This window comes from Sabethes cyaneus, chromosome 2, assembly GCF_943734655.1.
Source record: "Sabethes cyaneus chromosome 2, idSabCyanKW18_F2, whole genome shotgun sequence".
Taxonomy (NCBI): domain Eukaryota; kingdom Metazoa; phylum Arthropoda; class Insecta; order Diptera; family Culicidae; genus Sabethes; species Sabethes cyaneus.
The window spans coordinates 31,279,899-31,298,423 of NC_071354.1; the positions used below are offsets into that span (position 1 = coordinate 31,279,899).

General features: G+C 38.5%; 1 protein-coding gene across 1 annotated transcript in view; it reads left to right on the forward strand.

The window, feature by feature from the left end:
* LOC128738867 (G protein-coupled receptor kinase 1) overlaps positions 1-18,525 on the forward strand; it is a 269,395-nt gene that overhangs the window by 217,772 nt on the left and 33,098 nt on the right. Inside the window, exon 6 of the mRNA XM_053834320.1 lies at positions 4,243-4,422. Within this exon, the coding sequence (XP_053690295.1) occupies positions 4,243-4,422 (180 nt within the window). The remainder of the gene's footprint in view (positions 1-4,242; positions 4,423-18,525) is intronic.

An 18,525-nucleotide genomic window follows, 5' to 3' on the forward strand; every position in this document is an offset into this window, starting at 1 on the left:
TTTTCGGTCACATGTTTTTCTTCCACGTATTCGTTCTTTTTTTTCTTTTTTCCCCTTCTCTTTTTACTTTTTTTTTCTGTGCCGTGTTCTCCCTCTTTTGTTTTGTGATCTCTCGCTTTTTTGTACCACCAATTTCCTCGTACTCTGTTTCGTTCCCTTTCCTCGTTTTCAGGGCCGGTTTCCCTCTTTTCCTGTTTCGTTTTTTTATTTGTCTGCCCCGTTTCGTCTTCTCTTCTTTTTTTCTTTGAAGTTTTCGCATTTTTTCCTTTTTTGGTTTTTGTCTGCTATGTTCATTCTTTCATTATGCCCTATTTTTCCTCCTTTTCTGGCACGTTCTGCTTTTCTTTCATTCCGTTCGTCATGCGTTTTCGTTTATTTTCTATTTATTTCTTTTTCTGTCACGTTTTTCCTTGTTTTTTGTTTTCGTTTCTCTATTTTCTTGCTCCCGTATTTACTCTTTTTTCTTCCTTTTCTGTCTTATTTTTTCTTTATTTTGTCTTGTTTACCCACGATTTCTTTCTCATTTGCCTCCTTTCCTTTATCATTTTTCCTGCTTTTATTTATCGTTTTTCCTTCTTTTCTCTTTCGTTCTACCTTTTTTTCTTGACCAGTTTTCTCTTTTTTACCTCATTTTCTTTCTCGTTTTCCACTTTTTCATATTTTTTCCTTTTTATGTTACGTTTTCCTTTTTCTTTTCCTTGATCAGGCTTTTTTTCATGCCAGTTTCGATTCTTTTTCTCTCTCACGTGTTTTGTCTTTTCTATCGTTTTCCTTTTTTTGTTTGTCCAATTTTGTTATGTTTTCTTTTGTGCGCTTCTCCATATTTTCTTCTTCTGTCCTCCTGTCTATACTTTTTGTTTCTTTTTTTTGCAGAGCAGCAGAAGACGTACCGGTAACCCATTTGTGAATATGCTAAGAAAATTTGCTGGCTTTTTAATAAGAAGCTGTTTGCTCCACACTGTTTGGTTCATGAGAAATGAGTTTTTGAATGAGCTGTATATATTTAGCAAACCAGAGTTTCTCGGCCATAAAATTAAATAAAGTAGTAAATTAAAATTGAATTTGAGCCTTAACTAGCTTGAAACCAAACTTGAAATTTAATTTATAGTCGGATTTGAAAGTAAAATATGAAACTGGAACTATTTTCACCCAATTAATTCACTCATCGGAGAAATCAAAATCGCGTAAATTCCAAAATTCGCGTAAAAAAACTGCGTAAATGCCGAAATTTGCGTAAAAGTAGTCGCGTAAAAAACAAACCGCGTGAAAAGCGACTTTATTGTATATTGTTGTAAATTTTATTGTATAACATACGATTACTCATAACTTCCAAACTAAACGCCCAATCTAAAAACAAATCAATAGTGACCTATGAGACTACATTACCATTCAAATAAGACTAATAGTGCGTAAATCGGTTCAGCCATCTCTGAGAAACGTTCGACTTATTGACATCTAGTAAAAATACATTTTTAAACATAACTTTTTAAATGTTTGTTTTCATCGAAACTCCCCTAAAAGTTTGGCAGTAGCAAGACCTTTCATTTGATACTAAAATTGTTGAAATCGGTTGAGCGGTTCCGGAGAAAATCGTGTCACGTAATTTTTGATATTTTACTTGTAACTTTTAAACGAAACGTCGGATCGCAAAACAATTCAATTCAATGATCTACAAGGTAGAAACCCCTTTCTAAAAAGCAGAAAAAGAAAAAAGGGGATGGTCAAAAGGAGATCCAAAGTAAAAGGAGTTTATTTATTCGCGTTGACGAACGTAAGCTGCTGCCACCTCCAAAAGTTTACTGTAGGGGTGAAGCGGAATAGGAATTTCTTAAAGAGCGCAAGAGATCGAAACATTTTGGCAGATTTTCACCCACACGTACATACGGGCATTTCTATGAGCGTGCAAGAGATCGTTTAATGCCGTCAACGCGAATCTTGCATAATGCGATTTTCCGGATCGATAACAGTTGTCAAATTAGCCAGGAAGTAGAAGAGGGATTTGAACCAAAGGAATTTTTTAACTTATACATATTCCAAATTTCACATTTTGAATTTTTCACTGTTGGCATTTGCCTTTTGACTTACGAGTTTTAAGTTTAAAAGTGTGACTTTTTAATTTCGACTTCTGATTTTTGTCTTTTGATTTATTTTTTTTTTTTTTTTTTTGACAGTTTGGTGATTTGATAACAGATTGTCGAATTTCAATGTTTAAAGTTAGTATTATGAAGGGCTTTTTTTATTGATCAATTTACAGCTAATTCAATGCTTAAACGTTATGCTTGCAAAAGCTCGGCAGATCAGTACAAAGTATACCTATGCAGATGCAACCACTGTTAGGTTTCGCAACAGTTTTAACAGTACTTCTTTACGTCACCGAAACAATCTTACTAAATGAATAAACATTTTGCAACTAGTTTCTCGAAAACATTCTGCATTGTTTGCTAATAAATAATACAAAGAAGCAAAGTGGTTCTGCTTCACACCATTAACGGACGACGGATGTCGTCGTAGTTTGCATCTTTATGCAAGCACGAATCCGATAAGTCGACAAAGTTTTCTAGAATGTTGTTTTGAAGCGCCGCTTTCCGTTCGAAAGTTTGACACAATAGAAGGATGTAAACACGCTGAGAGGCAACTTTTCGTTGAATTGAATATATATAATCAAAGAGTGGTGTAATTTCGATGCCATTTAACTGAGTTATTCCTTCGTCTCAGGACTCAGACCGGTTCCGGTGCGCCAGTGCCAGAGGCCAGAGTTTTACCCAGGGCATTTCATCGACAGCCAGCGCCGAGTGACAGGGTTTTTTTTTCGTTCTGGATCGAGGCGTGCGAAATCGGAGGTTCGCAGATTTAGGAAGTGGGTCCTCAGAAACTTTCATCTGGCAACGCTTGGTGGGACTCCATTTGCCGGTAGAGCCGGTAGCCGATGTATATGGAAATTCGTTCAATTTGAATAACTTTTCAATTCAAAGTAGCTCGACAGCGGCAAGTTCGGTGCGCTGTGGGTAGGACTAACCTTTTCGTTCGGTTGATTTACTTTCACTGAAGCGTGATTTCATTACCGAATAAAGAAATGGTGGCACTGTTTGTGCCTCAATTTCCCCGGGGTGAATGAGGATAATTTGTTAAATTAACACAGTCTGAAAAGTCTCGACTCTGTAGAAAACATTCCGATTTCTTTGTCAGCAAAAATGAAAGAAGAAAAAAGAAAACATTAAGCGAGTTAATATTCTGTTCAATTGTTTGATGATTTGCTTGAATCGATTTTTTGTTTTGTTTTTCGTGTTAAGTTATCAACCCAAGCCGGGTGTTAATCCACTGAACACGTAAAATTTACGACCCATTCTCGTCATTCTACCGACTTGGCACCAGCTCTGTCGGTTCTTTGGTTCTGGTGCAGCTCGGAATTGCTGTCGAACACGCAAAGCAGCGACAAGTGGCTACGAGGGTTTGTTTCACTAATTAGGTTTTATTACCCGACGGTTCTTTCGATAGTACAGTTGTTCTTTCAAGCCCGTCCTGCGAAAATCTACACTTTCCATTTGCTTCGAATGTGATTGGATTTGCTGTTGGAAGCTTATTGTTGAAGAACAAGTTATTTCTACCAAAAAGAAAATTTACATCTTTAAAACATTAACCAATGAGGCTTCTCTCAATAGATTCTGTGGTAGTTCAAAGCAGTCATTTATGTTGGAAAGAAGCCCTTCCTTTGAACTTTATGAATTGAATTCTCACAGAAAATATTGCGACAATCTCGGATGACTGGTTCGGAATGATGTTCAAAAAGCAGCTCTTCCATTTTAGAAATCATGCAAAATCTCTCCTCAATCCATCGATAATCAATCAACGAAAACGAGCCGCATTCCCGAGAACAAAAAACCCTGACCCGACCAGTCACTCGGTCCTATCTTGGAACCGTGCCCAAAACTAATCAAATGTAGCAGAAAACTTTTACGCTCGCTCGATTTTCGCCCGCTCGCTTCGCTTCATGGCGTAAAACGGGTGACCTAATGAATTTATTTCGTTCCTCGTTATTTCCACTCACCCGAGAAAAGGGTCCTCGTCGTCGTCGTCGTCGTCGCCGGGAATACCGGGTGAGTCCAGCTGCCGTGATAGAACATTTCCGAAAAACAACCAAGCGTCTCCGTCAACTGGAGCTACGTGTGTCCTATCAATTTGCGTTCCTAACAGTTTACAATGTTTTACAATCTGTTTTTTTTTCTCTCAACTTCTTGCTTGCAGCTGACGATGAATGACTTCAGCGTGCATCGGATCATCGGCCGGGGTGGCTTCGGCGAGGTGTACGGATGCCGGAAAGCGGACACCGGCAAGATGTACGCCATGAAATGCCTGGACAAGAAGCGCATCAAGATGAAGCAGGGCGAAACGTTGGCGCTGAACGAGCGGACGATGCTATCGCTAGTCAGTACGGGGGTGAGTATCGGCCACTGATTGAAAATCCGGTCAAAACGAAGCTAACGCAGCATGTGTGCATGTGTCTTTGCATGCTACTAAAACCAGAAAAAAAAAACACACAAATCGAACAATTTCCAAATTTGAACACCCAAAAAATCTTATGCACTGCCCCAGTACGGTGGAAATTTTCGTTCCCAATTGGTGAAGCCAAAATTAAGCGCACGTCCTTTGACCTAGATCAGTGTCGATAGTCTCCTTTAAAACCGAAAAGTATGACCTTAATTATGATGAGATCTTTTGTCGTTTTTAAATTAAAAGCAAGAAATAATTCAGAACGCAGAGAGCGGAGGGCTAACTGTAATAATAACTTATCTTCCGGACAGGTCAGGACGCAATTTGCGTCCTCCGCGGAAAAACTCGCCGTTTCCAATTCAAAAAAGGGTGAAACATCTGGAACCACACGAATGGCACCGAAGAGTTTACGAACGACGATTTATTCGCCACAGTTAAACCTAGCCCCAGTAACGAAGCAATTGAAAAGTGCACTTTTGGCCATTAGAGAAAGAGAGGAATAACAGTTGTTGAGTCTTTTTTTTTGCAATTCACCCAGCTCGCTACTTTTGCTTCCGTCCATTCAACTTCTGCGGAAAGTTTTCGTTGTTATTGTTGTTACTGGTAGTAGCACAAGTAACTAAAAGCGTGATGCAACTAAACCTTCACAGCAGTAATGACCTGTGAAAAATGTAAAAAATGTTCAACTGATGACTGCACTCTAATGGTGATGGTTTCTGTTTGCTAACTTTGAAAGTTATTCTTATTATTATGGTTTCGCTAACTTTGGTTGCATGGTAGCAAGGTTCTTGGTTTGTAGCAGTAGAGTAGTTTATACTTAACTTAGTCATCTTTGACCGGGGGTCAAAGGTTAGTGGATGATTTCATTTTTTACGCATGAATTCTCATTTCAAATTAATGATTAATTATCTAATAAAACGAGTGAAAAAAAATGAAGCAAGTCAGACAAACCCAAGTAACAATTCGAATTTTGTTGCAGTCTCTTAATGGCATTTGTGACTAATTCTCGCCATATAATTTATTATAAGAGTTTAATTGGGACCTCAATGTTACTTAGTAAAGATGATAAAGGCATAATTAGGATTTTTTTGGAAAGGAAGGAAGTATCTGATGCAAAGAATGATTAATTGGATGAACTGGAAAATTTCGATTGTTTGTGCAATGGCAGGTGGGGTTCGCACCCGCGCTCTTTCGGTTGGTACCCGAATGTTTTACTGACTAAACTACCACCGCCCGTTATACTAGATAGTCTAATACGTAATTTTGTGTTATTCTCCCAATTCTATCATTTTCCGTATGCATGATAGAATTGGGAGAATAAAACAAAATTAGGTATTGGGCCATCTAGTATAACGGGCGGCAGTAGTTTAATGAGTAAAACATTCGGGTACCAACCAGAAGAGCGTGGGCGCGCGCCCTGTTGACAAATTGTAAAAGTAGACTTCTAAATTTTCAAATTGGTTACTCGATTGAGTAAAATTTTCACAGCTAGTGAGAAAGTTCAAAAAGAGACCAATTCTACGTCCGTTGTAAGATCGCGCAGTTTTATTTCTCGAAGAAGCGTTTTTACACCTAATTTGTAGACCTGAATGACCAAAATGGTCAAAAGAACTTAAATATATATAAACAAACAAACCTAATTTGTAACGTAAAGCATTAGCTAATATTGAAAATTTAATTATCTTTCCGAATCTATAGTGTTATTTTCGATTGATGGAAATTTGAGATAGTCAAAATCAAAACTGGAACGAAAACAATTATAATGACGTTGTAGAACGTGCTGAAGCGGCTGTAGTTAAATTTTTATAACGGTAGTTTTTAGAATTAACGTAGGGGACGGTTGAAAAAAATTAATGAAACAAAGATGATGATAGGATCGAAACAGAATGGGACCAGCCGTGATGGGGAAAAAATGGAAAATTAAGTAAGGAAAGGTCATTGAAGCAACGCTTAAGAAGTTGTGTACCGTTCCTTTTTACGCAAACTGGAGGTTCCGCGGATCGAACCAAGTTATAATCGCAGCCTATTACAACTGTGACACAGTTTTCGCGACGTAATGGCAGATTTGACAGCCTGTAGTCAAAGGCCGATGAGCTCAACTTTCTAGAAAATGTGATGACTTCGCACTTGTTTGAATTTAGCAGCATGCAACTGATTCTCGATAATTTCCCCTAAAGGAGAGCTGCATCGGATAGTTCTCAACTTTTGAGTACAAATCAAAGCCATCTGCAAACAAGTGTTGCGGACTTGTAGATAAGGAATATTAATAGACCGATAGTGCTACTTTGTGGAATTTCTGAATAAGCAGTGAATGTTCCTGGGTATGAGCGGAACCAATGCAGTAATGCCTAATCCACTTTGGTAATGCCAATTCGATGGTTCAATTTGTCGTTCAAGTTGCGGAAAGATCAGTGTAAATAACATCTATTTGTGACCGGTTATCGATAGCAGCCTCCAGACTCCCAATCTCGAAGAGATCCAGCAAGAAATCAAGCAGGTGAAGGCTGATAGAGCCGCTGGAAAGGGCGGTATAAAAATGAGAAGGAACCACCCGCAACGGCACTTCATTAGAAAATTTGAAAAATTTGCGGGGAGGAGAAACTACCGGAGGAATGAATGGAAGGTGTGGTGTGTCCCATCTATAAAAAGGGCGATCAGCTCGATAATTACCGTGTCATTACGCTGGTCAACATCGCCTACAAGGTGTTCCCCCAGATTTTGTTACGTCGTCTATTCCCAATAGCAAGAGAATTCATAGGGGAGTATCGGATGGGCTTTATGGTGACGGGCTACTACGGATAAAATTTTTACTTTTCGAGAAATCCTTCAGAAATATCAGAAGTACAACATGCCCACGCATCATATTTTCGTGGATTTTAGGGCAGCATTTGATACAGTAGAGTGCGAACAGCTGTGGCAGATAATGCGCGAGTATACTTTTCCGGACAAACTGATGCGACTGATCAAAGCTATTCTCACGCATAAATTTAATAAACATATCGCTCACTCAATAGCGATTATAGCAAAAAGACCCAAGTAGCACACGTTGTCACAATTGAGTCGCAGCGGCTGATATGCGACAAATTTAAATGTAAAACTTCGGTTACAGTAACCTAAAATATAACAGTTGTGTAACCGAAATAGCGCAACGTGTAACCGAAATAGCGCAATGTAACTAAATATGGTTACATTAACAGTTACTCAATAACCAATATGTAACATGTATAGTTATAAAATGGTTACTATTGAAGTTTTTTTTTCCATGTTGGGTATTTTTATCACTGCGACCATTTGTTTGATCTATTGTGATATATCCCCCATTTTACTATAGCTATGTTGTCAAGATGACGCACCACTATTAGAAGCGACCGTCATTGTTTGACTAATAGCATTTGTCCAGTCCGGTGATACATTTCGGATAAAGTGCACTACCGTACTGGGAATTGTTCTCCAAATATCAAAGGGTTCTAACAGCCCTCTGTCGAAGAACCTTAATCTTTTATTAAAAATTGCCGGACATCGGCATAACAGGTGTTCCGAGTCTTCCTTTTCTATGCCACAGAAGCGACATATATCATCTTGAAGTTTTCCCATTTGCTTCAGATGATAGCGGCTCGGACAATGTCCTGTTATTAGACCAGTATAGATGCTTAGATCTTTCTTTGAAAGCTCCAGTATTTTGCGAGTCATAGAAATGTTTGGAGAGATAAATCGTTTCGACTGCCTAGCATTGAAGGTGTTATTCCAATTTGATTCCACTTTCCTACATTCCCATGCCTTCAGCTCCATTTTTAAAACAGAAGCAGATAGGCCGCAAAAGGGCTCAGGTCCTATAAATTGATGAGAAGATCCGAATCTTGCAAGCGCATCAGCCCTTTCATTTCCATCAATTCCACAGTGACCTGGGACCCAATATAAGTTGACTTGGTTACGGCAAGATAATTTTTGGAGTGATTGAATACATTCCCAGACGTGTTTTGATGTGCATGTCGCCGACTTTAAAGCATTTAGAGCTGCTTGACTATCGGACATGATGCATATATTTGAATGTCTATAGTTTCTGCGCAAGCACACAGTAGAACACTCTAGAATTGCTTGAATTTCAGCTTGGAACACAGTTGGCCATCTACCCATAGAAATTGACATGTCTATTCCTGGGCCAGTTACTCCTGCTCCCACTTGGTTGTCCATTTTTGAGCCATCTGTGTAAAAAACCGTCGAGCCTTGGCGAAGATCGGGACCACCGTCTTCCCAGGAATCACGCCTAGGCTCAAATACACGAAAAATTCGGTCAAAGTTGTATTTTTTCGCCATCCAGTCTTCATTATTGATTACCAGAGGATTAATACTAATAGTCTTTAGAATACTGAGATGACCTGTAAGATCACCATCAAAGAGGTTCATAGATCTTTTGATCCTCAGAGCACTCTTTTCAGCTTCTAATTGTATGAACTGATGCAGTGGAAGCATATAAAGTAAAGCATCCAATGCCTTCGACGGTGTACTTCTCATTGCACCTGTTATTGAGAGAGTGGCTAGCCTTTGAAGTCTTTCTAGCTTTTTCTGAGAAGCTTTCTCTTTTGTTTTTGGCCACCAGACCAACGAGGCATAGGTAATCCTGGGTTTCACAATAGCCGAATAGATCCACTGGATCATCTTCGGTTTCAGTCCCCATTGCTTACCAAAAGTTCTTTTACATATCCATAGAGCATTTGTAGCTTTGTTTACTGCTTGCTCTAGATGTGTGTTCCAATTGAGTTTTCTGTCAAGAAATACTCCAAGATATTTGACAGTGTCTGAAAGTTTCAAGAGTGTTCCTTTCAAACTTATGTTACTCAATGTAACTTTTTTTCTTCTCGTAAATGGTATGATAGTAGTTTTATTGGCATTAATGTTGAGGCCCTGCCTATCACACCATAATGAAATAAAATTCAAAGCAATTTGCATCCGGTCAGCGATGATAGAGTCAAATTTCCCACGAACAATTACGACTATATCATCTGCGTAGCCAATTATTTCAAAGCCTAAGGCTGTCATCTGTTGAAGAAGATCATCAACTATTAAAGACCACAATAGAGGTGATATTACGCCTCCTTGTGGGCACCCTTTCATTGCTCTAACGCTAATGGATGTACTTCCAAGTTTTGCTGATATATCTCGTTTTGATAACATTTCGCCAATCCAGTGGATAACGGATACATCGAAACCACGTTTCATCATAGCCGCAATCATTGAACTATGGGATGAGTTATCAAATGCGCCTTCTATATCTAGGAAGGCTGCTAGTGATATTTCTTTCGCTTCAAAAGACTTTTCTAGTTTCCTTACAACCGTATGTAATGCTGTTACTGAAGATTTACCTTCTAGATATGCAAATTGATATTTGCTCAGAGGGTTTTTAACTAAATATGATGATTTTATATGCTCATCAAGTATTTTTTCCATTATTTTCAGCAGAACAGACGAAAGGCTTATCGGCCTAAAGGACTTTGGTGAAGTCTTGTCCTTTTTATTGGCCTTCGGGATAAAAGTGACCCGCACTTGTCGCCATGCTGCTGGAATATGGCCTAGTATCAGGCTGGACTGATAAAGGTTTGTCAGAGTAGGTGTTAAAAACGCCTTGCCCTTCTGTAGTAGTACAGGAAAGATTCCATCCCTACCCGGTGATTTGAAGGGTTCAAAGGAGTCAATTGCCCATTCCACTTTGCTTCTCGTAAAAATTTTTTTGGCCAAAGTGCATGCATCATTCCTGTTTCTGTCTAGCCCAGTTATTTCATTCACTATTTCATGAATGTCTGTCCTGGTTTCAAGAGTTACAGTTCTCAATGCCGGTGTACTTTGGTCTTCGTATGAGTTAATGACTGAGCATGGAAAATGTGCTTTCATCATTAGCTCTAATGTTTCTTTAGTAGATTTAGTAAAAGAGCCATCCTCTTTTTTCAAGGTACCTAACCCATTTGAATGATCTTTAGCGAGGATTTTCTGCAATCTTGCTGTTGCTGGAGTATTGTCAATGTTCTCACATGTATGCCTCCAGTGTATCCTCTTTGATCTCCTTATTTCTTTATTATAGGCAGTGAGGGTTTGCTTATATGCTTCCCACTGTTGTGTCCGTTTGGCCTGGTTGAACAGTTTCCGGGTTTTCTTCCGAAATTTATCTAAGGTTTTGTTCCACCAAGGTACATCTCTATTAGTAGAGCGTTCCTTTGTAGAACAGCTTTTATGATACGCTTGTAGGATCAGACTTGAAAGTTGCGTTGTGTTGTTTTCTAGCTCTTCATACGTTTTTGAGCAACCTTTCAAGCTATTGACTCCTACTTTGAGATTCAAATCATATTGCTCCCAGTTTGTTTTCCTAGGATCTCTTATAATTTCATTCAGTTGTTGATTAGCTTCGTAATCAAATATAATTTGCTTGTGATCGGACAGGGATTCTTCGTCCGAAACATGCCAGTTCTTTATTCTATCAGTCACCGTTGGACTGCATACTGTCAGATCAAGAACCTCTTGTCTTATTCTATTTACGAAAGTTGGTTTGTCCCCTTTATTACATATATCGATTTCATGCGATGATATAAAATCTAAAAGGTACTCACCTCTCTGGTTGGTATCTGTGCTGCTCCACACTGTATGATGCGCGTTTGCATCACATCCAATGATAAATGCCTTGTTATGTCTCTTACAATAAGAGACCAGATTTACAACCTCCGGTGGAGGTACTTCTCCCATGTCTCCTGGAAAGTACGCTGATGCAATACAAATTTCAGTTGTGCCATGGGTCGTTGGCACCTCCATCATGATTGCTACGGTATCTTTTGTAATTAATTCTGTAATAGGAAAGAAATTTGCCCTTTCGTTTACCAAAATTGCAGCTCTGGGCGAGAGCTGGCTCTCAGCGTAAATCAACTTACATGAATTTGTAGGGATTCCTTGTATCCTACTTTTATTAGTCCATGGCTCCTGGATCAGTGCTACATCCAGTTTGCTTTCTGTGAATCTTCTCCAAAGTACAGCAGTTGCCCCCTTTGCATGATGAAGATTCACTTGAACAAATTTTATATTTTTATTGAATTATTTTGTTTGGGTTGCCGCGTTGGCGTGGTAGACTTTGCTTCCCAACGTTAGCTCCGCGGTTGCCAATATTTGGATTAGCATGGAGATTTATTTCTCTATACTCCGGTGCTGATCCCTGATTTGCCAGTTCGACTTTTGTGGTACGAGCAGATTGCTCCGGGTTTAGCCCCGCATCTTGGACACCACTTGATCCTGGGATGTCACTGATCATTTCAGTATCACCAGTTTCTTCGTGGGTCTCAATGACGCTAGGGTTACTCCTGAGCGCTGACACCCCACTTAATTGTTTTTTTTCTTCGCCTGGCTTCGTTTCTGTTTGATTTCTTTTATGAAACTTTTTTCTGATTTGTGCATTCCCGAATTTGAAGTCGAGCACAAACTCACTGCTCTTGATCGAGTTCATAGAGACTCCATCGACAGTAAAAATTAATTCCAGATGTTGATTTACGATGTTGCGTTGGAGTATTCTCCACGCATCAACCGCTAATCCATCATTCTGGCTCTCTAGAAGTGTAAGAATTCTCTCATTACTGTCTTCTGCACTCCATGGGAAGAACCCAATCAGTATTTCTGGACGAGGAATATCTTTCTCGTCTACTGCTACTAGTTCTGCTCCCTCCCAAGGTTTAAGGGACGGAACGATAGTTTTTAGCCAGGTTGCTGTTTCCTGGTTTTTGCAAAAGATCACAAGATAGCCCGATTTGAACGCACAGTGTCCAAACTTAGGTTTTAGAGTATCTTTTCTTTGCTTTTCTACTCTAATCAAAATTTCATTTTGCGTAGCTATTAATTGTTGTGTGGTGAGTTCTATGTTAGGATAGCTTCTTGGAAGAATACCTAACTTTACACCACTGACAACATCTCGGTATAATGGTTGCATCTTACCCTCAGTTCCTCTTGATTGCCCTGAGTGTCTAATCATATCGATGCGCTGCTGTACAGAAGTGGATGCTGAGGGAATGTTAGCTTTCCAATTCTGACGTCGTATTTTTTGTGGACGAGGATTGCCACTAGTGTTTGACCCATTTAGGTCGGAATTCCTGGGACGTTTGGTTACGTCGGATTGTTCTTGTGGGGTTTGAGCCATTCGGAATGCCTCCTGCCGGCTGTACCCACTATCGACTAGTCTCTTGAGACGCTTTTGGCCTGCTCCACTTAACCTTTTCCTTTTACTATTGAAGTTACACATAAACTGTAAATTGACTTTCAATTGGTGGCAAATTAGTTATCTAGAAACTTTTATTGCATAGCGAAAATAATGCAGCAGGTTTATTATTTCAATCTATGGCTGTCAGAGCGTCAAGCAGTAAATTTAACTGTTGAATTTAGAAGAGTGTATAAATTTCGCTTGTTATTTCAACACAAATTTTAATGCAGTTTCAAATTTATGGTGAAATGCATGATTCTAGCTTTGAAAAATTCACGCGCTTTTATTTAATCTAGCTTTTTGTTACTTACATCTTTGAAAAATTGATTTTTTGTAAAACAAATATGTACAAATATAACAATTTTAATTTTAATTTTCTGATTTTTTAAATTTATTCTTAGCAATAAGAATTAGTGGAGCATTTACCTTGAAATCATTAAAAAAAAATGTTTTCGCTATCACTTAGTAAAATGCATAGCCATTTTGCCTTTGGTTTTAACTACTACACCATCGTCCTTGAAGTTTTGAATCGTTTTCGGCATATTGCATGAAATGATTTTAAGCAGACATTGTTCATAGATATCGGGAAAAGGTGTTTTTTGGTGATTGTTGTGAAGAGAAAGTGTTAATTTAATATCAAAGAATAGTTTCAGTTTGAATAAAACAGTTTACCAGCAGTGGTCATCATAGAAGGTTACATTTCAGTTGCATTCTAGTTGCACGTAACCTTAGCCTTCGACCTGGTTACACTATTGGTTACGGTAACCAATATTAAATCTGTTGTGGTCACTTATTTCTTATGTCGTCATTTCTAAGTTACACTGTAACCTATTTTCATTGCCGGTTTCGTTTCGATGTAACTTGATCGTTTTGACGTTTGAGAATAATCAAAATTTGTTTACTTAATACCAATGTCTGTGCGGAGAAGATTCCAAGTACCATCAATTAAGTAAATAAACGCATTTACAAGGGCATTTTACAACCCGTGTACCAATTGTTTATCTTTACCATTAGTAAACAAACATACAGGGGTTAGACAAAATGATCGAGACAGGCAAAATTTTGATGAAATTCAAACGGCCATAACTTTTACAAAATTGAACATTTTTAGGTAAAATTGGTTTCACCTAAAAATTGGTTGGCCTTCGACGGGAAATTTTCCTAGTTTTCTTAAAACATTTCAAAATTCGCAATAGTCAGCAGACATCGAAGATATTCCGGGTTGTAAGGGTGTATGTCAAAAACTGATTTTTAATTGCCTGTATCATTTTCTGTCATCGAAATTTATTAATTTCCATATTTTATCCCAAAACTAGATTTGATTTACAGTCGATTTGTCGAAAAAGAACGGAAATCCGACGAGAAACAACCGAGATATGGCCATTTTAGTGAAATCAGTTCTGGAAATGTTACCAGTAATGTCTTACCTTTATGACCATTTTGAAACATGACCATAACCATTCCAATATGGATGTCAAACTTCAAAAATTTACGAGGGTTGAAAATCCTGAATTCGAATATTCCCTGAAACGACCACTTCCGCCGGGGTACCTAGAACCTGCTACAGGGTTGCCATGGCACGCTGCGGACCTGGGAATGCCTCCAGTGTCAATGGCTCATAAAATGGACATGGTTTGCGTCATGTCCTAAACTGGCCAGAGCAATAGATGTTTCTAGTACTGATTTTACGAAAATGGCTTGGTAACTTGGTTGTTTTTCGTCGGATTTCCGTTCTTTTTTCACCAATCGACTGGAAATGAAATCTAGTTTTGGGATAAAATATGAATATTAATAAATTTCCATGACAGAAAAAGATACTAGCGATGAAAAAAATCAGTTACACCCAGATAATCCGGAATATCTCCGGTGTCCGCTAACTATTGCGAATCTTGAAATATTTTAGGAAAACCAGAAAAATTTTCCCGTCAAATGCAATGTGTTTCATCTACAAATGCTCAATTTTGTGAAAGTTATGGCCGTTTGAATTTCATCAAAATTTTGCCTGTCCCGATCAATTTGTCTAACCACTGTATGTACAGTAACTCAAACTCGAATTCGTACGGCACATGCAGATTTCGTTTTTCTACGATTAAAAGTTTAACAGAAGTTTTAGGGACATGTTATTCAAGTAAAATCATAGTGTCAGATGTTAATTTTAAGGTATGATATCTGGTTTTAGAAAAATGGTATTTATCTGAAAAAAATATTATAAATTAGCGTATGAAGATGGTAAATCTGAACTCATCTGCAAAAATAATGTCTTACTGGAAAGAAATCTATCCGTTTTGGCTCAGATGGTTTGCTTTTTGTGCCCGCGGAACTGGAGATCAGTTGCCCTGGACCGAAACAGATAGAGAAATTATACTGCGCAGGCCTTGTCATAAGACGTTAGGCCAATTAAGTAAGTAAGTAAGTAAGGTTGTCGTTTTGTATGGGAAAAGCCAAACAATGAACTAAATGTAAAAAATCTGAAAGCGATGGTTAAACACGGCTGGGGTGGAGTGGTGTTAAGCGGGTGGATTACGGCTAAAGGTGTTGGCAATTTAGTTTTGATCGATGGTATAATGGATCAAAATGTCTATTTAGCCAGGTTGAAAATTTGAAGCCAGGTGCAAACAAAATGGGATTTAGTCAGAGGTTCAAGTTTTACCGAGACAATGACCCAAAGCACAAAGCACTTAAGAAACCCACATGGTTACTTTACAACTGCTCAAAACTTATTGATACTCTATCACAACATCTCCAGACATCAATCCCATTGAAAACCTTATGGAATATTTCTACAGAAAAGTTAGAAAACCATCAAATATCTAACAAAAACGATCTTAGAAAGCGCTTAATGGACGTATGGGACCAAATTCCCACCAAATACACGAAAAAACTAGCAGATAGCATTCCAAAACGACTAAAGGCAGTTGCATTGACCAAGGGATACCATACTAAATGCTAATCTTTGAAATTAAGCCACATCTGCGAAATCAAAACTTAATTCGGAGCCCGTACGAATATGGATTTGAGTGGATTTTTTCATACGCTAATTTATAATATTTTTTTCAGATAAATAAAAACCATTTTTCCAAAACCAGATATCATACCTTAAAATTAACATCTGACACTATGATTTTACTTGAATAACATTTCCCTAAAACTTCTGTTAAACTTTTAATCGTAGAAAAACGAAATCTGTGCCGTACGAATTCGAGTTTGAGTCACTGTAAACGTCCATTCACACCAGCAAGCAGGACAATTTTCGATAAGAATATATTTTGATACACACTTGCGGTCACAAGCGCTTGTTGTTGGTGATGCAGGTATACAATAAAATATGTCTTTGTCACCAATCGGCTGGTTAAAGACAATACTTTATCAGCAACTTGAACAAAAAGGACAAACAGTAAAAACCTTAAGAAAAATACCAGCTTGCTTTGACCTAAAGTCTGGCGTACAAAAGTTACCAACGTTACCTTGGTAACTACCAAACACTGCCGCTGCCGACACAGTGTACCATGATTAGGTTTGCTTTTGTTGCGTACAATACGTATTGCATACAGCAGTGTGTCCTTTTTGCAGGCAACAATATAGTTGTCATGAAACATCTGTATCCACGCTAAACAGCTACGAGACTTTCATCATACATTGTCGCAACATTTTCAAGTAGGGACAATATCTTTGTCTCTAGTGCGTTCGTGATTTTTGATTCCTAAAATTTTTTTTTGTTAGATTATAGTCACTTTAACAGCTTGGATGACTTCTGTGGGGTTGGGATTTGAACCCGGGTCCTCGGCGTGAGAGGCGTGAATGCTTACCACTGCACCGGGAGTAACCCCTAAGCTACCAAATATCTACCAAACTTTTAACAAATATTATGAAACTAGCTTACTCGGGCTCCTTTATCTCTCTGTCACTTGTAGGGGAATTACGGTAAAGACGGACTCCTTAAGGTAAAGACTCAATACCTACTCAAATATAACTGTATTGATGGTAATTTCATACAAATTAAACCATTACCAGTCTCCAGTCCCTGTCCAGTCTATGTCTAATAAAGTTACAACGTGTGCCAGAAAATTTCTTCCAAAATTTATGCTTTTTTAAATATTATAAACATTATGTATAAATCGGAGTTTCTGCGCATGGGCGGGAAAGACGGACACTCGCAAAAAGGTGCCACGTGTCGTCGAATTGTCAGTATTAAGAAAGATTAACGTATTTCATCATGTATTTAGAAAAAAAATTGGTTTGGGGAAACCCCCTTCCCGATCCCCTTTTTGAGCGAGAAAATAAAATGGTTTCCTTCAATATTTTAATTGGTGACGAATTAATCGTTTGTAAAAGTTGGCCTATTCCAACTGTTATATGACTTCTGGTTACTTTTACGTATATAATATGTAAGTACTAGCTGACCCGACAATCTTCGTATTGCCACAAATTAAACTGTGTTGTACATAAATCGTGAATCTCGGATGACCTTTGTCACAATCTCGAGTTTTGCAAGTCTCTGGGGAGTTCATGGGTGTTTTAATATACAAATTTTCCTCACAGTAAAGTAGAAAACAACTCCCCCATTACTTACCCTGATAAAATAAAGCGGATAGCATTTAAATATTCGCCATCATGTGACCCAACTGAAGGAAAGTAATAGAGGTCAGTAGATATAGGAAAATAAATAAACCTAGATAGAAGTGATCTTTACGGGGGGCTGCCCCCCGCAGCGGCCGGCGCTTCGGACGACAGGTCACCGGTAACACTCGCGGCCTGTGGTCGTCCCGCGCTGAATTATCTAATGTTACTATTGATAGTTTTTGGTGGTCTTGTTATTGATTAATGTTTTATGAAAGAGTCTAAAATTACTCGAGTTCGATTAGTTTCTGAGTTACGCAAAAATTTCTGTTTTATTTGTATGAGAGTCCTTATCCCCATACCACCCCTCACCCCGGTCTCAAACCATCATTAAAAAAATTCCTGCCTCAAAAACCCCCCACATACCAACTTTGGTTCCATTTGCTTGATTAGTTCTCGAGTTACGAGAAAATTTGTATTTCATTTGTATAGAAGCCCCCCTCCAAAAAAGGGAGAAGGGTCCTAATTCATCATAGAAAAAATGCATGCCGCCAAAAACACGCACATGCCAAATATGGTTCCATTTGATTAATTAGTTCTCGATTTATGAGGAAATTTGTATTTCATTTGTACAGGAGCCCCCCTCCTAAAGTGGGGAAGATATTCTTGTCTCCAAAAACACCCACATGTCAAATTTTGTTCCATTTACTTGATTGGCTCTCGAGTTATGAGGAAATTTGTATTTCATTTGTATGGAAGCCATAATTCCCCTGCTAAAGAGCGGAGGGGTCTCAATTCACCATAGAAAAAAATTTGCCTGCAGAAACACCCACATGCTAAATTTGGTTCTATTTGCTTGATTAGTTTTGGAGTTATGAGGAAGTTTGTATTTCATTTGTATGGGAGCCCCCCCTCTTAGTCATAACAACCTTCCCTGGCCCAAAAACCCCTATATGCAAATTTTCGCTCCGATCGGTTCAGTAGTTTTCGATTCTATAAGGAACATAGGGCAGACAGATATCCATTTTTATAGGCATAGATTTGTATGGGAGCCCTCCCTCTTAGTGGGGGGAGGGGTCTTTTACCATCATAAGAGGAACATACGGACAGACAGAAATCCATTTTTATAGGTATAGATTTGCAATGTTACATCATTGTTGGGCAAAATGGGCTCAAAATCTGTGTGTCCGTCTTTCCCGACTTGGATAATACTCTTCACACACAAAATTACATCAGTTAGCGTATCTACGCATTTTTTC